Source organism: Triticum aestivum, chromosome 5D, assembly GCF_018294505.1.
Source record: "Triticum aestivum cultivar Chinese Spring chromosome 5D, IWGSC CS RefSeq v2.1, whole genome shotgun sequence".
NCBI classification, from domain to species: domain Eukaryota; kingdom Viridiplantae; phylum Streptophyta; class Magnoliopsida; order Poales; family Poaceae; genus Triticum; species Triticum aestivum.
This window is the reverse complement of record NC_057808.1, coordinates 443,116,083-443,142,687: the sequence shown is the minus strand read 5'-3', so window position 1 is coordinate 443,142,687 and position 26,605 is coordinate 443,116,083. Positions and strand designations below refer to the sequence as shown.

Below are 26,605 nucleotides of genomic sequence, written 5' to 3'. Positions count from 1 at the left end.
GGTATAGGGTGAAAGTAAACAGAAACCTCACTGAAACTATTGTGCCCGAAAGAGGACTGCGCCAGGGGGATCCCCTCTCGCCGTACCTATTTCTATTGTGTGCAGAGGGATTCTCGGCGCTCTTGCACCGAGCTGAGATTGAGGGATCGATTCAAGGAGTACAGATTTGCCAAGGTGCCCCTAAGATCAACCATCTGTTCTTCGCAGACGACTCGCTGATTGTGATGAAGGCAAATGCTCAAGGGGCCCACAGGTTGCAGGATATTCTTGCACTTTATGAGGCCCAGTCTAGCCAAATGATTAATAAGAACAAGTCAGTTGTCACTTTCAGTAAGGGTACCAGCAATGCTAGAAGAGCAGAAGTGTTGCAGATTCTTGGAATCGCGCATGAGTCTGTAGGAAAGCGGTATCTCGGTCTGCCAGTGCACGTCGGAGCAGCAAGAAGCAAGGAGTTTGAATACATTAAACAAAGCATTTGGCAAAGGATGCAGGGATGGATGGAAAAACTGTTGGCTTTGCCGGGCAAGGAGACGTTGGTGAAAGCAGTGGCACAAGCAATCCCGGCATATGCCATGTCCTGCTTCGATCTAACTAAGAAATTGTGTGAAGAGATTGACACTCTGATTAATCGGTATTGGTGGAGCCAACAGGACAAGTGGGACCAATGCCATTGGATAGGGTGGGAGAAACTCACTAAGTCAAAGAAAGATGGGGGATTGGGCTTTCGGGACCTGCACATTTTCAATCTGGCCATGCTTGCTAGACAGGGGTGGCGAATACTGCAGGAACCGGATACTTTGTGTGCGAGGGTGTTAAAAGCAAGGTATTTTCCAAACTGCTCGGTCCTAGAAGCAGAAGCGATTGGGGATATGTCGTACACCTGGAGGAGTATCTTGAAAGGGGTGGAGCTGCTGAAAGAAGGAATTGTTTGGAGGATTGGGACAGGAGAACATGTGCGTATCTGGGAAGACCCGTGGATACCAAATGGAACGACGAGACGGCCGCGCACTGCTAGAGGCAGCGTGCTCATCGACAAAGTCAGTGACCTGTTTGATCCGTATACGGAGAACTGGGATGAAGAACTGGTGAAAGATCTGTTCTGCGAAGAGGATGTGAAGGAGATACTAGCGATACCAGTCAGGAGTGGCATGGATGATCAGCCGGCTTGGCATCTGGATCCAAGGGGAGTGTTCTCAGTGAAATCCGCCTACCATTTGGGAACCAGCATTAGGGACGCGAGCAAGAATAGAGATGCTAGCTCGTCGACGGCCACGCCAAGCTACTCGAAGAAATGGAATAGGTTCTGGACTCTTGATTTGCCCCCCAAAGTGAGATGTTTCTGTGGCGTCTGGCACATAACTCTTTGCCGCTACGGATGAATGTCAAGCGAAAGCAGGTGGAGCTAGATACTAGATGCCCGATATGTATGAGGCTGGATGAGGATGGTGGCCATTTATTTCTCAAGTGCAAGCTAGTGAAGCATCTTTGGAGAGAATTGCAGCTGGAGGATGTTAGACTAGAGTTGCTGAAGTGTGCTGATCCAGTAGCCATGTTTGATTTCCTGTGGTCGCTAACGCGGGTTCGCCGTGATCTGGTCCTGATTCTTCTATGGGAGTGGTGGAATATACGCAATAAAGCAAACCATGGCGGCAAGATGAAGCCCACCGAAGGAGTGGCCTATAACATCCGCAGAATACTTGATGATTTTCAGAATGGATCTTTGCAGACTGAAAAGCATGACACAATGCATACAATAGCAGGGTGGAGTAAACCAAAGGAAGGTTTTGTCAATATTAACTTTGACGCAGCCTTCCATGTGGAGCAAGGAGGGGGAGCCTGGGGCTGTGTTATGAGATCAGATCAAGGGGACGTCATTGCTGCATGTGCAGGGAGGATGGATCATCTCACGTCGGCTTTACAAGCTGAAGCTACTGCTTGTAACAGGGCCATCGAAGCGGCGAGCGAAATGGGAATCAATCAGGCTATTTTTGAATCAGACTCGTTGAGTCTGGTGAATGCCATAAACTCTGGCGAGAGGGATCTGTCTTCAATTGACGTCCTAATCCGTGAAGCTCGTAGCCTTTGTTACGCATCTTTTGATGCTTTTGAATTTACCTTCTGTAAGCGTTCTTGTAATTCTGTAGCCCATAGCCTTGCTGCTTTTGGCTATCGGGCAGGTGTGGTGTGCTCCTGGTGGAAGGACCAAGCATCAGAATTTGTATGCGACTTGGTTGCCGGCGATTCTGCTGTGCACGGTTAAGTTAATGGAATGTGTATTCCAGTTAAAAAAAAACCAGTTTCGTGGCCTGCACACAGCTCACTGGCCACGCCCACACCGACAGTCTCCGCAAAAACGCATCCAAAACTTCGCGGCAGCGAACACCCCGCGCAAAAATCCATCCGAAAACCACGCGGTCCCACCCGCCATCCACCCAGACGAGACTCGCGCCCTCCCCGCGTCCCAGCAGCCCGCCTCGTCCTCACAGAAAAAGCACACCTCCCCGCCACGTCACCGATCCGCGCCACCACTCCACCCCCACTCCTCGCCGTCCACCTCCCATCCGACGGCCCGCGCGCCGCATCACGCGGATCCTGGCCGCTCCCCTCTCCCCAAACCCCGCGGCTATAAATCCCACCTCGCCCCGCACTCCACCACCATCAATCTCATCGCCCACCACCAAAACAATCCAATCCAATCCCACCGTAGAGAGGGGAGAAGCGCGGAGGATGTCGGGCCGCGGCAAGGGAGGCAAGGGGCTGGGCAAGGGCGGCGCGAAGCGCCACCGGAAGGTGCTCCGCGACAACATCCAGGGCATCACCAAGCCGGCGATCCGGCGGCTGGCGCGCAGGGGCGGCGTGAAGCGCATCTCGGGGCTCATCTACGAGGAGACCCGCGGCGTGCTCAAGATCTTCCTCGAGAACGTCATCCGCGACGCCGTCACCTACACCGAGCACGCCCGCCGCAAGACCGTCACCGCCATGGACGTCGTCTACGCGCTCAAGCGCCAGGGCCGCACCCTCTACGGCTTCGGAGGCTAGGCCGAGGGTTCATCGATCCAGCTCGCGACGCCGCCGTCCGACCGAGAGTAGTAGTGCTATCTATCTAGTTGCTGTCTAGGGTTCGTGGTTCTCCGTGCAAGAGCAGTGGTATCTCCTTGGTGTTTGCTCCCGTCTTGTGAGCTGATGTTGCTGTTGTAGAGATGTACTGGAAGAAGTTTGGAATGGAAATTGCAGCAGTTTATCCCTGAAATTCTTCTGATGTGAATGCCTTCCAGTGCGTTCGCTGATTTTGCATTCTCTGCCCCCCATCCATCGCCTGGTCTGATTCCCCATCTGAAGTCTCTGAACTGTGAAAGGCATTTGAGCTGTTTTATCCCTGAATTCTTCCTTCAATCTCTTGCTCTGTTGCTGTGGATGTGCGCGGCATGCTAACTTTTCCCCATTGCCCGTCTCTGAATTTCAGTGCTATTCTGAACCATCCCTGCATTTCCGTCCCCGAATCGTGAAACGCCCACTTCGAGCTGATTCAAATTCCAATTCCAAATCCATCGATTGACACCGATCCACCCAGCAGCCGGAGAACCGAGGAGAACGGAACGGCTCGTCTGCACCGGCAAAGCGGCGGCGCAGGTAAGCCCAAAACCTGTTTCCATACAGCCATTTCGTCGAACACCCGAGGTGCATTCTGTTCTCCTTTCCCCCTTCGTTTTCGTTCACGGCCCATGACTCTTGCTTCCGAAACAGATTGGAGCCGAGGTCGCCGCTGACCGCGGGGATGAGGGCTGTCGTGCCGCGGCGGTGGAACGCGGCCGCCGCCATGGGGGGCCTTGAGTTGGGATCGCGTGCTCGCCTCTGCCCCGAATCGACCCACTTTGCTGCTCCCGCGACCTCTCGGTACAGATCTGCTTTACCATCTCGATGTCTTTGCAAAAGCTGTCATGATCAGCCACAGCTTCGATTTGGTAGTTCATACTACCAGCTTTATTGGTTGCAATTTGGACGCGCTACCAATCAGGACTCCTCATAACATTTGAACTGTGATGGGAATTTCCTTACTTTGTTATTTAAAATAGGTGTTGCCTGTCTGACAACATTCTGAATGTGATAAGAACCAGCTGATTTCTTTGCTTGTTCTTGAAAATGGACATCGGCCAACGGACTACCTTTTGAATTATGGTAAGGAGCAGCTGGTTTCTTTGGCTGAAATTATATTTTGACTACCTGACCCAACTTTTTTGATGTTGGTAACTGGCAAGAACACAGTTGATTTCCTTGGCTGATAAGATCATAAGATATATGAACTGAATGCATCATGGAGAAACATGAACCAGTGTGGATTAGGTTGATGGGGTCTGGGTTTGGTTTACAGATACCCATGTTGCCATATATCCCAGGAATTTGTTATTGTCTGGGTGCTGAGATTTCTGGCTTTCACAGCCTTGAAATGATCAAACCAGTACTATGATACAGTATATAAACAATTATACTAGCTAGCCTTGGATTGGGATGGGAAGCAACTGATTTCTTTGCCTGATTTTGAAAATAGATGTTGACTATGTGAAACATCTTTTTTAATTGTGGTAAGAGGCAGCTAATTTCTTCGGCTAAAAGTAGATTTTGACTACCTGACACCTTCTTGAATTGCAATAACCATTTAACCATCTTGTTTCTTTGGCTGAAAATGCATATGAACTGAACATGTTCAGAGGCAGATGATAGGAAAATATACGACACATTATGGTGCTAAAGGCGCATAAATAAAGGTTGACGGGTTCTGTGTTTGGTTTTCAGCAACCCATGCAGCCATGTATCCAAGGATTTTATGATAACCTGAGTGCGGAGATTTCAGGCTTTCAGCCTTGAAATGGCCAAGCGAGTATAATGATATCTAAACAGCTTTAGTTAGAACCTACATCTGGAAAACAGTCTGAAAACTGTATGTAGCTTACGCTATTCTTTATTTCACACGTATCGAGCTTAGGCTATTGACGAACATGACAATAGCACCACTTGTATACATTTTGCAACTCAGGAACCTTTGAACATTAATAAGAACGATTAACTACCATATTGGCACCTTACATTTCTGAGTTGAATTTTATTAGTCGGTAATGGTGATTGCTAATGGTATTAGTAGCTTTGGTCTCTTTACATTTGAGACTGATACCCTTAAAATCATTATAAACTGATATTACAAAAAAATTTAGGAACATGAAAACTGTTCACAGAATAAGATACATTGAACTAAGTTTCTGCCTTTTGTATTAGTGCTTTCACTACAAATCATTGCATTGGATGGTAGATACAGGTAAAAGAAGACTTCAAGTACAAAGTAGCCCATTTGTATATTACATTACCAAAAGAAGAGAAGTATAAGCCTACATCAAGAATCAGAGTCCAAACTTAAGTGTTCATACTGTCCAAAGTGAGAAGTGTTTTTATCAAACATATACAAAGATACACAGTGTAACTAGTGCTGGATTTTCTGGTTAGATCATGTTGAGCAAGCTGCATTCTCTAGTTCATTACTTGGTTTTGTTGCTGCACCACAGGTCTTCCACTATGAACTGCATCCAAGAATTGTCTTTGTCATTCTCGTTTGCAGTTGAGGACTCTCCAGCATCCTCGAAGTCTGTAACCTGTTCTTGATTTGCTTTAGCCTGTGATGAGCTGCATTCCCCTTGTTTTTCAAATTCACCAGCCGGCACATTTTTCTTGAAAACCCGACATAGCGCATAGGAGTCCTGTAAAAGAACAAGAAAGATGAACAACAAAACCTCATTCCCCTTTTTTTTGCTTTCACATGGAACAAACTGTCTCTTATGTTCCACATGGATGGAAAATTAATTCCATGCTAACCTTTCTGCTTTATTGAACAATACACAGCTGCATACTTAAACTGTGTCAATGATGCTTCTTTCTTATGCCGGGGAATTTTGCTGTGCTATATCTAAAAGCTGAACTAACGTTATATCTTTATAATTTGAATCATATGGATGTAAAATTAATGCCATGCTAACCTTTCTGCTTTACTGAATGATATACAACTGTATACTTAAACTGTGTCAGTTATGCTTCTTCATTATGCCAGGGCATTTTGCTGCTCAAATAACGTTATGCCCTTATAATTTGAATCATATGGATGTAAAATTAATGCCATTCTAACCTTTCTGCTTTACTGAACAATTTACAGCTGCAAACTTAAACTGTGTCGATGACGCTGCTTCATTATTTTGGGGACTTTTCCTGCTTTGTTACATGTGCTAATGTGCTATATCTATACATTTGAATGCCCTTCTATGTTTATGTGCGGTGGATTGGGGTCTGTTTTCTATTTTTCTTAATTTTTTTCTATAAGACTCACAATTAGTTATTTGCGTTCTAATAATAGAATATCTGTTTTACACTTGCATCTTCAAACTTATAAACCGTGTAGATGCTGCTGCTTCATTGTGTTGGGGACTTTGCTGCTCTGGTACATGTGCTATATCTATACGTTCAAATAACGTTCTATGTTCATACATGTGCTGGATCGGGGTTCGCATCCTGCTTTTTTTCTTGTTCTCTTTTGTAGGGCTTATCATTAGCTACTCTTGGCTTTTCATGATAGAATTCTGGGTTTCTAGCTAAATAAACCTTGTTTATTACCAATCTTTGGAAATGAATCTCCAGAGAATTCAGCATTATGTGCAGCAGGAAATGATATGCAAGTTCAGTGCTGACTGTAGTATGCTGCTACCCAATAGTCTATTAGAATATGATCAACCATCCACACTTATGAAGAGTTTTTTGTGGGGTATTTGGTGTGTTACGTTTGGACCAAATGTAACCAAATTTAGTTGTCACATGAAGCGATGCACAAACTCTGAATAGTACTACACTATTACTGTATAAACAGTCACAGAAATGTGAAAAGGATGGCCCAGTATGCACAATTTTTAGCTAGCAAGTTTGCTGTGCTCTGCTCTCCCATCTAATCTACAGTTTACATGGGATCAGAAGTTTATGTTCAGTTTTACTACCAAGTAAAGTAGGAGTGGGACATGGAGAATAAAGTGCAAAGCCACCGACACAGCACTGGGCCACACCGAAGGATGTCTAAGCTTTAAGGTAGCATCAACATGCAAAAGACCTAGATTATGTGTACCCTGCATCATGAGGCGGTGGTGGCACCCCTTATGCAGTCACACAGTATGGTTTCAATTCAGAAACCAAGGATTGGATGTTACATTTGTCTTATCAAGTGTACCAAAAAAAGTGCACCATGTGTGACCCCATTAGAAGAACTTCTGCTGTACTTTGTAAAGTATCTATGGTCTATGGAAGCAAGGAATACTTTATGCTGATGGATATGGGCCGGGGAAAAAGAGATAAGAACCCTAGCTTTTCATGCACTCCATGCATAAACAACGTAGTTTTCCTGAATTGCGTATGCCCTAGCTAATTTTTCCCTCTTTTATTGTCAATTTTATTTTTGCTGTTTATAATAAAAACAAAATTATTTTAGCAAGACAATATCTCTAAAATCCTGCATATTTCCAAGGTATGATTACTACAAGATTGGCTGGATTTTAGTACTATGAACTGCATCCTGAGCTCACTAAATGTAGCAGAAACACAATGATTTAACTGATACTGAAAGTGAGGAGAGGAGAATGAAGGAGTAACCTGAACCCCCATGGTGTTGTTGCATTCGCTTTCCTCGATGCGGTACTCATGCATGACCCAGTTGCTCCTGATCCCCTGAGGAGCTCGGCCTTGGTAGAAGACTAATGTCTTCTTCATACCGATTGACCTCTTCTGGTAGTTGATGGATCGATCTTTGCCGGTCGATTTCCAGTATCCTGCCCGAGTTGCTCGGTTCGTCCGGCATCCATTTGGATACTTCCTATCCCTTGGCCCAAAGAAGTACCACTCAGGGTCTCTACTGGGCAGGAACGATTTCTCTTCCGAAACAAAGAACATATCCCAAGTTCAATCAGGACTCAGCAGTAGTTAGACAACAGGATGAACAACACAACAGAGTTTAATTTTTCAGGTTACCTGCTAGCTCCCAAGGCTCACACTTGTAGAGGTCTACCTCTGGGATGATGTCGAGTTCGATGCTCTGGCCATGGACCTTCCTCTTGAGGTAATAGTTCACAAGCTCCTCATCAGTTGGATGAAACCTAAAGCCTGGGGGGAGACCAACCGGCGCCATGATCTCCTGGTTCGCCTCCTCCTTTGTTGCCGATCTTTCTCTTTGTCTTTCCCCTTTGTCTTTCCCTACCGTGTCCAGCTGCTGCGCTCTTTAGCCCCTTCGTGAAATGATTCAAAGCCTGCCCTACAAGTAGCCGTGTCTCTCTTTCCAGGATTCTCACACAAGCAGGCTCTGGACGTCTTACAGCACCGAAGGATCTTCTTTTCATTTCTTTTAACGGAGCCGACTTTTGTTCTGTTTTTTATCTGGATAACACACTTTTATGATCTCCAATGCTGGTAGGTCGTGGAGGGGCGCTGTACCAGCATGAGAAAGTTGTCACGATGCCGCCTGCCTGGACCTTGCATTAGATCATGTTCTTTTGCCCACTGAACTTGTTTTTGTGCCTCACAAGCTTAGCCTCTTTGAAGTGTCGTAGAGAAGAAGAGGACTAAAGACAAGGGTAGGGAGCTATGCCACATGCATCTGTCTTGGGATCAGCATTGTAAAACAGAAAGTTTCAGAAAGGAAAAGGAAAGGTTCATGTAGCCATGAGGCCCTATAGTGTCAATGAGCTTGCATTGCTAGCCATTCAGCCATCTAGATCAGACAAAACTTTTAGCTTTAGATTCTGACAAAGGAGTAATTGAGTGCATTCGATCATCACATTTCTAGTTGAGCATACAAATGCCTCCAGAAGCATAAGTTGATTAGAAAGCTCCTTGTGTTCAAAGAAATTAACGGCAATGATCTAGATCCTCTCTTTCTTGAATGGAAGCCGTTCGATTAGTAAGATCAAATGATCAGTCTTAACGCAAGAAATATTTATGTGTACTGCAACCTTATTTTGAAGGGGATAAATGATCCGTTAAAAAACTGGCTGTTATTTTCTCCTAAACTCCTCCAACACTACAATGCCAACGAAGCAGATGGCATCTCATGTAAAGAGGCCAGCGAGTGGCCTTACCCAATTCTCTACATGAAAAGAAGGGCATCGCCTTCAGATGCATGTGGTCTAAAGCAAATTCTGTTTCTAAATGTAGATTTGCAAATTACTTTGCAGTTGGTGTGACTATCCAAACGGCGAAACGGTTCAAGGGTACTATTGACCTGCTGGGCCATTCTGAAAAAGATTCAGAGGCAACACGCTTGCAGCGAAGATTCACGGTGAAGACACGATAAGGTAGACTGCAGAACTTTAGTTCTGTCTTCTCTGGTACCAGTGAGGCCGGAACGATGCCCAGAAAGATGATAAATCATTACTGTTTTCGCCTGAGATCTGCATAGAAGCTTTCCTGGCCATGTGGTAAAAAGAGATGTTATTGGAGCACCACTCGGGTAATACTTTGTTGCAGTACACGGTTTTGTGAAAAATACAGTCATAGACCTGTATGTTTACTGAGAGTACAAAGCTGCTCTGGGCTTATATTTATTGACTTGAGATGGATTCTAATTGACATTCTAGGGCTACTGGCAACAGCATGTGGTAGCCTCTGATCTAGAATAGTATTCCTTCAACGCTTTGGTGCACAGAAGTGTTCAATTAAGCTTCTTCGTCAGTACTGATGCATGCCTTGCAATCCAAGCATGTAACGGAACCTGTTGCATAGGATTTTCCATGTTTACAGGATATAGTGCTTTGCATGTGATATACTAAAAAAGGTAGATTTTCAGCATTTGAAGATATATATTTAAAAAAAGTAAAATGGTTTACTGTGAGATTTCTATTTTATGAGTCATGAAGTATAAAGAATGTTTTTTCATATCTATATGCTTGGCCTATTTACTAAAGTAATACATGTAAACAATTACGGCACAAATGTGGTTGCCAAAAATCATAATTTAGTTGCAATTTTATTTTCTTATTTATTGATAAACATACGAATAATGGATTTACTGAGGCAATAAGAACCAGGTGCCAGGTTTGGAGCAGATTGATGCAAATTGAGCAGTCAGGTACAAGCAGTTACATTTTTGTTCAATTCTATTGACATATAGGGAGGCACACAACAACTATATATGCTATGGAATGGCATAGCCTCACTCTTTCTTTTTTCACAGGAAGAGGAGAAAAAAAAGCCTCCAATCGAGAAGCTTAATAATACATATGAACACCAAGGAAAGCATGAACAGAAGAAGAAAAACACAAATGTAGTCTGATTGTTCCTATCATCATCATATAAATATAAATCCTCCTTATGAGCTCAACTCCAGGAAGGATTACAGCCTTCACCTTGAGGCCAGCATCGATCGATCGGTTACCCAAACTCCCAGCAATACGCTGGAAGATGGAACCCAAAAGGATTATATATACCTTATTACTGCTTGATCTTTCACCTTCAACACTCGGTGATTATTGATAAATTGCCAGCAGCACCGATCACAAAAAGAAAAAGGAAAAATATATAGGTATATATATCAGGAGGATTATTTCCACCGACAGAAGAAGCTCTCCGGCCGCATGCATGATCAGCCGGCGCAGGAGGTGCTCTCCTCGGCGGCGGTGCTGGAGCACCAGGCGTCCTCGGAGATGAACTGCATCCAGGAGTCGTCCTTGTCAGCGTCGTCGTCTGCGTCGGCGTCAGCACCGCAGGAGGTGGACCCTGCGGGCACGTCGGGCGACGGGGTCTGGTAGTACTCCTGTCCGGCAGTGCGGCTGCTGGCGAGCAGCTGCTGGCAGGCGCCCTCGAGCAGTGCCATGCTGCACTGCCCCTCCTGCAGCTCCTCCACCTCGGCGCAGATGGCGTTCTTCTTGAAGACCCGGCACAGCGCGTAGGTGTCCTGATCCATCCACCATGCATGGTATATTAACTCATGACAGGAAAAAGCAAAAACAAGATCCATCTGCTATTGTGGTTTCTCGAGACTTTCTTGAAAGTTTATGCACACACTGATGCATGATTATCTCATGTGCAGTTACTTCTGCCAATTAGTAGTCAACAGGCCTTGGGTTTTGGGCAATTTGATCCATCAGAGTGCCATCATAGTGTTGTATACATTCTTGTTGATTGTTAATCAGAAAAAGAGGCCGATCGATTATCAAAGCAAAGCGGGAGAAGAAATAAGAAGACTAGCCGGCCATGGAAAAATCAGAAGGGTGTGAGGATGATGATGGGATTCAGCACGGAATAAAGCGGAAAGCGCGGGAGGACGCCGACATGCATATGGCCATGACTCGACACGAGCTGCTATCTCGCGCCAAGATGCATGAGGGCTTGCTTTGCTTTGCTCTCTAGCTTTGGTTAAGGCCCTTTAGCGTCTCATGATCAGTGCAGACTGCTCTAATCTCACCCCAAAAAAAGAGAGAACGTAGCGTAGCATGCATGGTTAACACGCAGAGTACGTACTACTCTTATCTTAGAACAAAGAACGTAGCTGGAGAACGAACAAATACTACTAATGCTAAGGCCCCGGCTTTTACTTTTGTTAGTTAAATTTTTTGGACAGCAAGGCGAGGCCTACATGTTTGTCTCTCTCATCAGAGTAGTAGCTGGAGCAAAGCAAAGTGACCCATACTACTACCACACCGTTTTACAGACGGGAGAAAAGCCATGTTGTAATCCTCTCAGAAAATTTTACGTCTTCCTTTCATTTTAGACGCAAGCAGAAAATTTTCTTTGCCCGGCCAGCACAAAAGAAAAGGATCAATTTTTTCTCAAAGCCCTAGCTAAATAGCTTTCCATTGCATCCATGGAAGGAGAAGATTAGACATGCATGCATGATCACCTTGCATGACGGGATAGGTCACTCAGAGAATGAAGGTGATTATACATACCTGGATGGCGATGGTGTCCTCGGAGTCCTTGTCGTCGAGGCGGTACTCGTGCATCACCCAGTCGGTGCGCACCCCCTGCGGCGCGCGTCCGCGGTAGTACACCAGCGTCTTCTTCATCCCGATTGCCCGCGCGCCCCCGCCGGCTCCTCCGCCGCCGTGGTGCTGCTGCGTCATGACGCGCCGGTCCTTGCCGGTGGACTTCCAGTACCCTGCCCGCGTCGCCCGGTTGGTCCGGAAGCCGTTGGGGTACTTGCGGTCCCTCGGCCCGAAGAAGTACCACTCCGGGTCACGGCTCGGCAAAAACGACTTCTCTGCACGCCATGAGGACGTACGTTGTAATTCGCATCAGTTCACAACACATACGCGATCGAGATCACATGCGAACTGAGATCGGTGGTGCGTACTGTACCTGCGAGGTCCCAGGGCTCGCACTTGTAGAGGTCCACCTCCGGGATGATGTCGAGCTCGATGTGGAGCCCGTGGATCTTGCGCTTCAGGTAGTAGTTCACCAGCTCCTCGTCCGTCGGGTGGAACCGGAAACCCGGCGGCAGACCCACCGGCGCCATACCCCGGCGATCGACGGCGGCAGCAGCAGCAGCTAGGTTGGTAGGTAGCTGCTTCGGCGGAGGAGCAAGACGCGCACTTTGCTTCTTCTTCTCTGCTCCTGCTGGTTGGAGGAGGCTGCTGCTGCTGCCTTTACCGGGCGGCCAGCTGCCCTTATAAGTAGGTTTTCTCTTCCTCTGGGTCGATCGTCGTCGGCTGGGGTAGGAGGCACAGTAGTCGTCCTCCCCTCGAGATTTTCATCGATCGGATGGGGGCCACCTTTAGCTAGCTACCTCCTCTTTTGCAGATTCCCTCGCAAGCTTCATCCTTTTCCTTACACGGCCGACCGCCCCTCATTTCTCTCTCTAGACGTGTAACACTCTCTCTCTCTCTCTCTCTCTCTCATCCTGGCAAGTGAATGGATCAATTTTTTTGCGAGTGACTAGATTACTCCATTGCTGAAATAAAACTACTAAGACAGTGTCCACTATATGTCATGTCTTTATTGAGGTTTCAAAAAACCAAGTCCTTAATAAATGGTTTATATAATTATATTACATAATCTCGGTCCAACAGTTAGAAAGCTGAGCACATGTTTATACATGTACAATGTGAAGCCATTGCTACATTGTTTGAGCATCCACACCCTATAAACACCTATAGCCTCGGTATACACACCATCTTTCTCTTGATCCGAGAGTTAAAAGCTGAGCATGCCCCCGTTATTTTAGATGCCACTTACACACATTTTATTTTTTAAAATATATATGTGCATTGTGGAGCCATTGGTCGATTTCTTAGATCATCCGCATCCCCATAAATAATTATAGTTTCCAGCCTCGATAAGTGTGTCAACTTTCTCTCTCATTCACCTTGATAAGTGTTTTTTTTACCATATCCTCTAGCACCACTTGAAGGTACTAAATATATTAAATTTATCATCCAAATTAAAGATTGGCACACAAGCTATTAGTTTAACATACTTTGCTAAGCTTAGCATTGGATGCTAAGCTTAGCGTTAGTGCTAAGCTTTTGATCTTAGCATCTACCCTCACATGCATCCTTTAGCACTAGTGCTAAACAATTTCTCTCACCTTTAGCCTCTGCTTAACACCTAGGGATGCAGATGCTCTTAGTACATATAATAACTTAATATAACACAACTATAGCGTTCAAATAACGACATCCATAGCTATTGAGGCATATTAATTTCCATGGACGAAATGCAGCAACACTGGTTGTAGTGAGCTGAGTTGGATCAAGAATGTGGGTACACCGGTAGCTTCTACATACAAAAAGGAAGAGGAAGGAAGAGAGAATGTACAAAGCAACACCGAATCAGCTGTATCATGTGGACTCTGGCTATATATGTGTGTGCGATCTTGTGTAGGAATATCACGTTTTTGTTCAGTGATGAATGATGGTTTATCTAAACAGTACCCCTACTACCATCTACGCTGCCACATTATGGTTTCTACATGCATGTCATCTTTTAGGTACTGGAAACTAGACACACTGTCCCGCCCTCTACACCATACCATGCACACAAATTAGTTTGTTAAAATATGAAAAGAACCAAAAAAGGGAAACAACTCATAAATATCAAACAAGGTAATCACCGTGCAGAGTAGCTCTGCCACTGTCTCCTGTAGCTTAAAAAGGTCAATATAAGGAGCACATTTGCATAACCGAGACATTCATATTAGCATTTAAATTTGAATATGCTTATCACTTATGGCCATTCCTTTTAATTCCAGGATAATTAAGATGTCTTCATTCATAAGTGATCAATTAATTGTAGCTCGTGCATATATCACCCCATGTTACATTTGCGCCGCATCACTATATCTATATGTACACAGTGTAGAGCACTCTATCAATTAGCCGGTGCAGCATAAAAGAAGACAATACACATGGAGCATCGGCTGTCCTACAAAAAGGTAAGAGAATATATCCCTTGCCATGCACATTTTTGAAAGTTAAAACATGTGATTTTTTTCTTGCTAAGTTTCAATATCAGGATCACGTGAACAATGTTTAGCTTAGAATTTCCTACCATATTACTAATCATACCCTTGATTCATAGGCGGTCAATGGCTCTATCTCAGTTTTGCCATGTTAAGCAGAAGATAAGAGCATATCTCCAAGAGGCCCCTACTCCACCCCTCAAATCACTTTTTGAGGGCTAAGGACAAAAAATCAACTCCAATAACCCCTACTACATTTTTTTTTGCAAATCAACCCCTACAACATTCATAACAGAGGATCCAAAAATAATAACCCTCCAAGCCCTCAGTTCAAGGCCGCCCTGCTCCATCCTCCTAAACTCCTCCCTCCAGGATCCCACCCCTCTCCTCTGCCCGATTTCGCCACCCCGCCTATCAATCCGGGCGGTGCCGATCGTCTCCCTCCACCAGCACCATCGAGGCTGCCACCCTCTCGCCGTTCCGCCTCTCCATGTTTTCCCGCACCATGCCCCAACCTTACAAGGTGCAAGTCGCTACGACATCGCCTCCCTGCCCGCACTGTTGTTTGTGTTATCATTGAGAGCGAGTGTGGGTCAACATGAAGACTTCGAGTGAAATGATATGGGAGTCTATGTGGCTTTGGAGGATCTGCATCACATTACTGCTAGTGAATTCCTTGATGTCTAGAGAAGGATGGAAAGCCCTATAAGCGCACGATCAACTTTGAAATGACCTTTTTTTTCCGACGAAGGAGCCCCTCTCCAATTTTAATTAACCATGAAAATGATAAACAACGGTAGGTAATATATATCAAACATGAGCCTTGGCTCAGACCATGGCCGACACAAGCGATCAACTCAAAGATGATCTTTTTTCAGCACTCGCGAGAATGATATGGGTCCAAGTAGTTTATTTACTATATTTTTGTTTAAAACACCGACTACGTTGGATGAACCATGTAGTTCAATGAACATTTCCTAGTATTATTTGATTTTTTTGTGTTCAATATTTTGAATTGTGGCGCTTAAAATTATGAATTTGAACATTGTTGAGTTTTATGCGTAGACATATTATATTTCAAATTATTGTGGTGTCAAATTTGGTGTCACATAGAGCAAATGTGCAACAAGAAGATTTTTTCTACAAAGCTGAGAAATGAAGGGTATTGTTAGAGTTTTTAGGGCTGAGAAAGTAGGGGGTGCCCTCAAATGACCCTTCGAGGACCTTTCTTGGAGATGCTAAAGCAACTAACGCAATGGATGGAAATTAGCAAAGTATTTTTATTTTTATTTTGCACAACTCACAAATGATCGCATTGAACACAATAAAAATATATGGTCATGCTTTGTGTCCATTTTCTACATGCATAAACTGTTTGTCTATTTTTTTAGAAAAGCTTGACCGATGTGATTTTCTTGCTAAGTTTTAAAAGCGGGATTGTATGGAACCATGCTCACAGTAGTACTAGGAAAATCCCTTTCGGTGCCCGCGGTTCAGATGAGCCCGGTGAACATACCACAGTTTAAAATAGAAAAAAAGTTCAAAAATTTCCAATTTTTTTGGTGCAAGATGCTCCTATGCGTGAACTCCATACAAAATTTTATGAAGGTTGGACATTCAAGGAGCTCGTGAAAAAAAAGACAAAATCAGGCATGAACACTGCGATTTTCAAAAGTTTCTCAGACATCCGAAATTTATCTTTTTTGCCACGAGCTCCTCGAATGTCCAAACTTTACAAAATTTTGCACAGAGTTCACGCACAGAAGCATCTTGCACCACAAAAAAAATGGATTTTTTGAACTTATTTTCTATTTTGAATCACGATACTGTTCTCGGGAGCCAAATCGCTGTATATACTATTAATTCCGTATTCATGACTCATGAGTGTACACGCCAATGTACTGAAGACAAAAAGCAAAGAAAAAAAGAAGAAGAAGAGAGAGAGAACCGTGCATAAAAATATCTTTAGTTTTTTTAACCTTTAAGTACCTTGAATAAGAAGGGCATACAGATCAAGAGCTTTGCTGTCATAGTCTCGCTTTGATGCGTGCTAACGTATCAGCTTTTCCTTTTAGCCATAAGTTGTCCTCACCTTTCAATCGACCGTGCTACAAACGCAACTGATGAAGGAAATTTGACTCATTTAAGGCAGAGCAAGGTTAAGATCATGTACACCACACCTCCTCCACTAGTGGTATGAGACTAAACTTTAGAGAATATAAATCATGATTAAAATTATTATTAGCATGCAACAATCTAGCATACTAGATGAACATGGAAACATGTACCACAACATTGCACAAATAATGGCAACCATAATTAGAGACATGAATAGATCACGACGCACGTACTATTTATCGGTAGCCGTAGCTGCTGCAGGAGTGATGTTGTTGATGATGCATTCATGAAGACAGGTCGAAGCAAATGACGTTGGAGATGTCGGTACGCGATGCGACCCGACTTGGATGGAAGACACCCGTGGTGACGAAGTTGAGCAGTCGCACGAAATGCTTACCAAAAATCTAATTCGTCCTCTCCCTATGCAGGATCACAAGAACGAAGGGTTCTAGTGACCTGCTCTCCCGCTCGCTGGTGCACACACACACGTTTGGAATGGAGTAGACTACGATGATGTCGCAAGTTGTGAGATAAGGCAAAACCCTAGCTTGTTTCGGTGTATCTTTAGTCGTAGCTGGTAAGTCATATTTATAGGAGGACCAAGGTGGTAGCGTGTCGTGATCACGATCTCAAACCGACTTGGTTTTCAAGTCGTAACTTACCAGACAAGTCAACTTGTGAACCATTCACACGCATGTCGCACAACCACACCCCTCCCTGTCCAGACCAGGCCAGGTGAGGCGAACGCGCACGCTTGTGGTGTTCTCTTTCTCTCGTCATACTCACCGCATAGTGTGGTGGGGAGAACCCACTATGTAAACATGTCTCATACCTCCTCCACTAGCGGTATGAGACTAAACTTTAGAACCACCCTGTTGGAGTCCTGGACTAGGGGATGCTTACCACGACGGCCCGCCGGTTATGGGCCGGGTCGAGGACCCAACAAAGACTGATGAATGGGCCATGCAGGCCCTGGCCCTCTGTGTAATCAAGATGAAGATCTCCGAAGGCTTGGCATTGCTACCTCTTGAGCATGCGCTGGTTTTCTCTTGAAGAGGAAAGGGTGATGCAGCAAAATAGCGTAAGTATTTCCCCTAGTTTTTGAGAACCAAGGTATCAATTCAGTAGGAGATTACACGCAAATCCCTCGTACTTGCACAAACAAATAAGAACCTTGCAACCAACGCGATAAAGGGGTTGTCAATCCCTTCACAGCCACTTGCAAAAGTGAGATCTGATAGAGATAATAAGATAAATATTTTTGGTATTTTTATGGTATAGATTGAAAAGTAAAGATTGCAAAATAAAACAGATCGAAAACTTATATGATGGAAGATAGACCCGGGGGCCATAGGTTTCACTAGTGGCTTCTCTCAAGATAGCAAATTCTACGGTGGGTGAACGAATTACTGTCGAGCAATTGATAGAAAAGTGCATAGTTATGAGAATATCAAGGCATGATCATGTATATAGGCATCACGTTCGCGACAAGTAGACCGAAACGATTCTGCATCTACTACTATTACTCCACACATCGACCGCTATCCAGCATGCATCTAGAGTATTAAGTTCATAAGAACAGAGTAACGCATTAGGCAGGATGACATGATGTAGAGGGATAAACTCAAGCAATATGATATAAACCCCATCTTTTTATCCTCGATGGCAACAATTTAATACGTGTCTTGCTGCCCCCGCTGTCACTGGGAAAGGACACCACAAGATTGAACCCAAAGCTAAGCACTTCTCCCATTGCAAGAAAGATCAATCTAGTAGGCCAAACCAAACTGATAATTCGAAGAGACTTGCAAAGATATCAAATCATACATATAAGAATTCAGAGAAGAATCAAATATTGTTCATAGATAATCTTGATCATAAACCCGCAATTCATCAGATCTCGACAAACACACCGCAAAAAGTATTACATCGAATAGATCTCCAAGAGAATCGAGGAGAACTTTGTATTGAGATCCAAAGAGAGAGAAGAAGCCATCTAGCTAATAACTATGGACCCGAAGGTCTGTGGTAAACTACTCACACATCATCGGAGAGGCTATGGTGTTGATGTAGAAGCCCTCCGTGATCGATTCCCCCTCCGGCGGAGCGCCGGAAAAGGCCCCAAGATGGGATATCACGGGTATAGAAGGTTGCGGCGGTGGAAATAGGGTTCGTGGTGCTCCTGGATGTTTTTAGGGTATAAGAGTATATATAGGCGAAGGAAGTAGGTCGGTGGAGCCACGAGGGGCCCACAAGGGTGGGGGGCGCGCTTACCCCCCTGGGCGCGCCTCCCTACCTCGTGGCCGTCTCGTTGCTTCCTTGACGTCCACGCCAAGTCTCCTGGATTGCGTTTGTTCCAAAAACGATCCTCGCGAAGGTTTCATTCCGTTTGGACTCCGTTTGATATTCCTTTTCTGCGAAACACTGAAATAGGCAAAAAAACAGCAATTTGCACTGGGCCTCCGGTTAGTAGGTTAGTCCCAAAAATAATATAAAAGTGCATAATAAAGCCCATTAAACATCCAAAACAGATAATATAATAGCATGGAACAATCAAAAATTATAGATACGTTGGAGACGTATCAGGCATCCCGAGCTTAATTCCTGCTCGTCCTCGAGTAGGTAAATGATAAAAACAGAATTTTTGATGTGGAATGCTACCTAGCATAATCTCAATGTAATTTTCTTTACTGTGGCATGAATTTCAGATCCGAAAGATTCAAGACAAAAGTTTAATATTGACATAAAAATAATAATACTTCAAGCATACTAATAAAGCAACCATGTCTTCTCAAAATAACATGGCCAAAGAAAGTTATTCCTACAAAATCATATAGTCTGGCTATGCTCTATCTTCATCACACAAAATATTTAAATCATGCACAACCCCGATGACAAGCCAAGCAATTGTTTCATACTTTTGATGTTCTCAAACTTTTTCAATCTTCACGCAATACATGAGCGTGAGCCATGGACATAGCACCATATGTGGAATAGAATGGTGGTTGTGGAGAAGACAAAAAAAAGGAGAAGATAGTCTCACATCAACTAGGCATATCAATGGGCTATGGAGATGCCCATCAATAGATATCAATGTGAGTGAGTAGAGATTGCCATACAACGGATGCACTAGATCTATAAGTGTATGAAAGCTCAACAAAAGAAACTAAGTGGGTGTGCATCCAACTCGCTTGCTCACGAAGACCTAGGGCATTTTGAAGAAGCCCATCATTGGTATATACAAGCCAAGTTCTATAATGTAAAATTCCCACTAGTATATGAAAGTGACAACATAGGAGACTCTCTATCATGAAGATCATGGTGCTACTTTGAAGCACAAGTGTGGTAAAAGGATAGTAACATTGTCCCTTCTCTCTTTTTCTCCTTTTTTTGTTTGGGCCTTTCTCTCTTTTTTTATGGCCTCTTTTCTTTCCTTTTTTTTTAATTTTAGTCCAGAGTCTCATCCCGACTTGTGGGGAATCATAGTCTCCATCATCCTTTCCTCACTTGGGACAATGCTCTAATAATGATGATCATCACACTTTTATTTACTTACAACTCAAAAATTACAACTCAATACTTAGAACAAAATATGACTCTATGTGAATGCCTCCGGCGGTGTACCGGGATATGCAATGAATCAAGAGTGACATGTACGAAAATCATGAACGGTGGCTTTGCCACAAATACGATGTCAACTACATGATCATGCAAAGCAATATGACAATGATGGAGCGTGTCATAATAAACGGAACGGTGGAAAGTTGCATGGCAATATATCTCGGAATGGCTATGGAAATGCCATAATAGGTAGGTATGGTGGCTGTTTTGAGGAAGGTATATGGTGGGTGTATGATACCGGCGAAAGTTGCACGATATTAGGAGGCTAGCAATGGTGGGAGGGTGAGAGTGCGTATAATCCATGGACTCAACATTAGTCATAAAGAACTCACATACTTATTGCAAAAATCTATTAGTTATTGAAACGAAGTACTACACGCATGCTCCTAGGGGGATAAATTGGTAGGAAAAGACCATCGCTCATCCCCGACCGCCACTCATAAGGAAGACAATCAATAAATAATCATGCTCCGACTTCATCACATAACGGTTCACCATACGTGCATGCTACGGGAATCATAAACTTTAACACAAGTATTTCTCAAATTCACAACTACTCAACTGCCATGACTCTAATATCACCATCTTCATATCTCAAAACAATCATAAAGAATCAAACTTCTCATCGTATACAATGCACTTTATATGATAGTTTTTATTATACCTATCTTGGATGCTCATCACTTTAGGACTAAAATTTTAACCAAAAAATTACCATGCTGTTCTAAAAGACTCTCAAAATAATATAAGTGAAGCATGAGATATCAATAATTTCTATAAAATAAACCACCACCGTGCTCTAAAAAGATATAAGCGAAGCACTAGAGCAAAATTATCTAGCTCAAAAGATATAAGTGAAGCACATAGAGTATTCTAATAAATTCCGATTCATGTGTGTCTCTCCAAAAGGTGTGTACAGCAAGGATGATTGTGGTAAACTAAAAAGCAAAGACTCAAATCATACAAGATGCTCCAAGCAAAACACATATCATGTGGTGAATAAAAATATAGCATCAAGTAAAGTTACCGATAGACGAAGACGCAAGAGGGGATGCCTTCCGGGGCATCCCCAAGCTTAGGCTTTTGGTTGTCCTTGAATTTTACCTTGGGGTGCCTTGGGAATCCCCAAGCTTAGGCTCTTGCCACTCCTTGTTCCATAATCCATCAAATCTTTACCCAAAAACTTGAAAACTTCACAACACAAAACTCAACAGAAAATCTCATGAGCTCCGTTAGCGAAATAAAACAAACCACCACTTTAAGGTACTGTAATGAACTCATTATTTATTTATATTGGTGTTAAACCTACTGTATTCCAACTTCTCTATGGTTCATACCCCCCCGATACTAGCCATAGATTCATCAAAATAAGCAAACAACACACGAAAAACAGAATCTGTCAAAAACAGAACAGTCTGTAGTAATATGTATCAAACGCAAACTTCTGTAACTCAGAAAAATATACCAAAATAGGAAGACCTAGATAATTTTATTATTGATATACTGCAATTGGAATCAGTATTTTATCACTTTCTGGTGATTTTTAACAATTGTTTTTGTGGGCAGAAAGTTTCTGACTTTTTCAGCAAGATCAAATAATTATCACCCAAGAAGATCCTATAGGTTTTACTTGGCACAAACACTAATTAAAACATAAAACCACATATAACCAGAAGCTAGATGAAATATTTATTACTAAACAGGAACAAAAAGCAAGGAACAAAAATAAAATTGGGTTGCCTCCCAACAAGCGCTATCGTTTAACGCCCCTAGCTAGGCATAAGATTTCAACGATGCTCACACGAAAGATAATAATTGAAACACGAAGAGAGAATCATGAAACATGTGACAAACACATCTAAGTCTAACATACTTCCTATGCATAGGCATCTTATAGGCAAACAAATTATCAAGGCAAGCAAAAACTAGCATATGCAAGGAAGCGGAAAGAAACAATAGCAATCTCAACATAACGAGAGGTAATTTAGTAACATGAAAATTTCTACAACCATATTTTCCTCTCTCATAATAATTACATGTAGGATCATAAGAAAACTCAACAATATAGTTATCAGAAAACATATTCTTAACACGATCCACATGTATGCAAAGTTCACACTCTTCCAAAATAGTGGGATTAACATTAACTAAAGTCATGACCTCTCCAAACCCATTTTTATCAAAAACTTCAAGATTGAGCATTCTCCAAATATGTGGGATCTAAAGTTGACACTCTTCCAAACCCACTTTCAGTATTATTGCAAACATTATTATCAATCTCATATTCATCATGGGGCTTAAATAAATTTTCAAGATCATAAGAAGAATCACCCCAATCATGATCGTTGCAACAAGTAGTAGACATAGCAAAACTAGCATCCCCAAGCTCAGGGTTTTGCATATTATTAGCACAATTGACATCAAGAGAATTTATAGTAAAATCATTGCAATCATGCTTTTTATTCAAGGAGCTATCGTGAATCTCTTCATAAATTTCTTCATCAGAATTTTTAGATTCACGAATTTCAAGCAAAACCTCATAAAGATAATCTAGTGCACTCAAATCACTAGAAATTGGTTCATCATAATTGGATCTCTTAAAAAGATTAGCAAGGGGATGAGGATCCATAAACTTTTAGCAAGCAAAGATGCAAGCAAAAAGAAGGCACATGGTAACACAAGATCGGACGGAAGGAGGGCGAAGAAAAGGCAAAGGTGAAGTGGGGAAGAGGAAAACGAGAGGCAAATGGAAAATAATGTAATGCGAGGGATAAGAGTTTGTGATGGGTACCTGGTATGTCTTGACTTGTGCGTAGATCTCCCCGGCAACGACACCAGAAATGGCTAGTTGACGGGAGATCAAATATTGACTTGACTTGGTGCAAATCTCCCCGGCAACGGCGCCAGAAATCCTTCTTGCTACCTCTTGAGCATGCGTTGGTTTTCCCTTGAAGAGGAAAGGGTGATGCAGCAAAGTAGCGTAAGTATTTCCCCCAGTTTTTGAGAACCAAGGTATCAATCCAGTAGGAGATTACATGAAAATCCCTCGTACCTGCACAAACAAATAAGAACCTTGCAACCAACGCGATAAAGGGGTTGTCAATCCCTTCACCGCCACTTGCAAAAGTGAGATCTGATAGAGATAATAAGATAAATATTTTTGGTATTTTTATGGTATAGGTTGAAAAGTAAAGATCGCAAAATAAAACAGATCGGAAACTTATATGATGGAAGATAGACCCCGGGGCCATAGGTTTCACTAGTGGCTTCTCTCAAGATAGCAAATTCTACGGTGGGTGAACGAATTACTGTCGAGCAATTGATAGAAAAGTGCATAGTTATGAGAATATCTAGGCATGATCATGTATATAGGCATCACGTCCGCGACAAGTAGACCGAAACAATTCTGCATCTACTACATCGACCGCTATCCAGCATGCATCTAGAGTATTAAGTTCATAAGAACAGAGTAACGCATTAGGCAAGATGACATGATGTAGAGGGATAAACTCAAGCAATATGATATAAACCCCATCTTTTTTATCCTCGATGGCAACAATTCAATACGTGCCTTGCTGCCCCTGCTATTACTAGGAAAGGACACCGCAAGATTGAACCCAAAGCTAAGTACTTCTCCCATTGCAAGAAAAGATCAATCTAGTAGGCCAAACCAAACTGATAATTCGAAGAGACTTGCAAAGATATCAAATCATACATATAAGAATTCAGAGAAGAATCAAATATTGTTCATAGATAATCTTGATCATAAACCCACAATTCATCGGATCTCGACAAACACACCGCAAAAAGTATTACATCGAATAGATCTCCAAGAGAATCGAGGAGAACTTTGTATTGAGATCCAAAGAGAGAGAAGAAGCCATCTAGCTAATAACTATGGACCCGAAGGTCTGTGGTAACTACTCACACATCATCGGAGAGGCTATGGTGTTGATGTAGAAGCCCTCCGTGATCGATTCCCCCTCCGGCGGAGCGCCGGAAAAGGCCCCAAGATGGGATATCACGGGTACAGAAGGTTGCGGCGGTGGAAATAGGGTTTCGTGGTGCTGCTGGATGTTTTCAGGGTATAAGAGTATATATAGGCGAAGGAAGTAGGTCGGTGGAGCCACGAGGGTGGGGGAGGGGCGCCTACCCCCTGGGCGCGCCTCCCTACCTCGTGGCCGCCTCGTTGCTTCCTTGACGTCCACTCCAAGTCTCCTGGGTTGCGTTTGTTCCAAAAACGATCCTCGCGAAGGTTTCATTCCGTTTGGACTCCGTTTGATATTCCTTTTCTGCGAAACACTAAAATAGGCAAAACCCCCCCCAGCAATTTGCACTGGGCCACCGGTTAGTAGGTTAGTCCCAAAAATAATATAGAAGTGCATAATAAATCCCATTAAACATCCAAAACAGATAATATAATAGCATGGAACAATAAAAAATTATAGATACGTTGGAGACGTATCAGGCATACACTTCAAGGCATATTTGAATGATCGACATGCTTATCCCTATATTGTAACTGACGATGTCTAAACCGTAGATACCCTCAGTGTCTATATAATCCGTGAGGTTTAGTCTGTTGAGGCACGATTGCAAGGTTTGGAGCTTAGAACTCCTTCATACGATCTTGAGGTAGATCATACTGTACTCTGTACCCCATCACAATCGATATATCAGAAGCATGACGTAGGGTTTTGCCTTCTCAAGAGGGCCCGAACCTGGGTAAGCATCATGTCCCTACTTTCTCCTGTTATCATCTATCTCAGATCACCAAGCTTCAAAACCCCTACTAGAGATCTGCCGGTTTTAGCACCTTGGTGGCCCATACAGGTCCCGCTGTGTGGTCGTAAGAGCTCGATGGCGAATCTTTGGATCAACGACAGCGTTGGCTGCAGGGATATCTTTTCCCCCGGCCCGCTTTTTGCCTTCGGCAGCATCGTGTTGCACGCCGACTCGACTGGCCATCTCAGCCAAGTAGAGAATGTCTCTCCAGGACAAGCCATCCGGTTTGGCAATCTGGAATACACCGCAGATTCACGCGGGGAGCTTGCTTTCTCAGGTTGGGTGTTAGATGATACGTCTCTAATGTATCTATAAATTTTTATTGTTTCATGCTATTATATTATCAATCTTAAATGTTTTATATGCATTATTATGCTATTTTATATCATTTTTTGGGACTAACTTGTTAACCTAGTGCCTAGTGCTAGTTGCTATTTCCCCCCTTGTTTTTTGTCTTCATAGAAAATCAATATCAAACGGAGTCCAAATGGAACGAAACTTTTTGATGATTTTTCTTGGACCACAAGACACCCTGGAAGCTTCGGGAGGAGGCCAGAAGGGCCACGAGGCGGCGACAAGCTCAGGGGGCGCGCCCGGGGGGGGGGGGCAAGCTTGTGGGCCCCTCGTGGCACTTCCAACCCTAATTCTGTTGGGAATCGTTGCATGGAAAACAAAAAAATTTCTACGCACATGCAATGATCTATCCATGGAGATGCATAGAAACGAGGGGGAGAGTGTGTCTATGTACCCTCGTAGACCGTAAGCAGAAGCGTTTCACAACACAGTTGATGTAGTCGAACTTCTTCGCGCTTCAACCGATCAAGTACCGAACGCACGGCACCTCCGCGTTCTGCACACGTTCAGCTCGGTGACGTCCCTCACCTTCTTGATCTAGCAAGACGTTGAGGTAGTAGATGAGTTCCGTCAGCATGACGGCATGGTGACGGTGATGGTGATGTGATCTCCGCAGGGCTTCGTCTAAGCACTACGGAAATATGACCGAGGGAGTAAACGGTGGACGGGGGCGCCGCACATGGCTAAGACAATATTGTGTGTCCTTGTGTGGCGCCGCACACGGCTAAGACAATATTGTGTGTCCTTGTGTGGCGCCCCCTCCCCACATATATATAGGTGGGAGGGGAGGGGAGGCAGCCAGGCACGCCCTAGGGCTCCTGCCTTGCCCTGCGCCCCCTTTCCTTGTATAAACAAGGGGGAAGGAAAGAGGGGGGGGGGAGGGAAGGAAGGGGGAGTCCTACTCCACACTTTCCTTGCCCTCCCCTCTTTCCTTCTCCTCCTCATAGGGCCGGCCTGTATAGGGGTGCACCAGCCCCTTGTGGGCTGGTGTGTTCCCTCTCTTGGCCCATAAGGCCCATATCTTTGCCGGGGGTGCCCGAAACTCCTTTTCGGTGACGATAAGTACCCGGTACCCTCCGGAACACTTCCGGTGTCCGAATACCATCGTCCTATATATCGATCTTTACCTCTCGACCATTTCGAGACTCCTCGTCATGTCTGTGATCTCATCCGGGACTCTGAACAACATTCGGCGACCAAATCACATAACTCATATAATACTATATCGTCAACGAACGTTAAGCGTGTGGACCCTACGGGTTC

At 43.8% G+C, this 26,605-nt stretch overlaps 3 protein-coding genes across 3 annotated transcripts; 1 reads left to right on the top strand and 2 right to left on the bottom strand.

Moving 5' to 3' along the window:
* The first annotated feature begins 2,654 nt into the window (after positions 1–2,654).
* On the top strand, positions 2,655–3,250 carry LOC123122543 (histone H4). Its single transcript, XM_044542743.1, has one exon. The coding sequence runs from the start codon at positions 2,728–2,730 to the stop codon at positions 3,037–3,039; it is 312 nt and encodes a 103-aa protein (XP_044398678.1). The 5' UTR covers positions 2,655–2,727; the 3' UTR covers positions 3,040–3,250.
* A 1,984-nt stretch (positions 3,251–5,234) lies between these two features.
* LOC123122542 (NAC domain-containing protein 86) lies at positions 5,235–8,300 on the bottom strand. Its single transcript, XM_044542742.1, has 3 exons — positions 8,044–8,300; positions 7,669–7,946; positions 5,235–5,744 (listed from the first exon to the last, which is right to left on the bottom strand). The coding sequence occupies exons 1-3, from the start codon at positions 8,198–8,200 to the stop codon at positions 5,526–5,528; spliced, it is 654 nt and encodes a 217-aa protein (XP_044398677.1). The 5' UTR covers positions 8,201–8,300; the 3' UTR covers positions 5,235–5,525.
* A 2,031-nt stretch (positions 8,301–10,331) lies between these two features.
* On the bottom strand, positions 10,332–12,635 carry LOC123125403 (NAC domain-containing protein 86). Its single transcript, XM_044545900.1, has 3 exons — positions 12,364–12,635; positions 11,955–12,265; positions 10,332–10,960 (listed from the first exon to the last, which is right to left on the bottom strand). The coding sequence occupies exons 1-3, from the start codon at positions 12,518–12,520 to the stop codon at positions 10,649–10,651; spliced, it is 780 nt and encodes a 259-aa protein (XP_044401835.1). The 5' UTR covers positions 12,521–12,635; the 3' UTR covers positions 10,332–10,648.
* Positions 12,636–26,605: the final 13,970 nt, after the last annotated feature.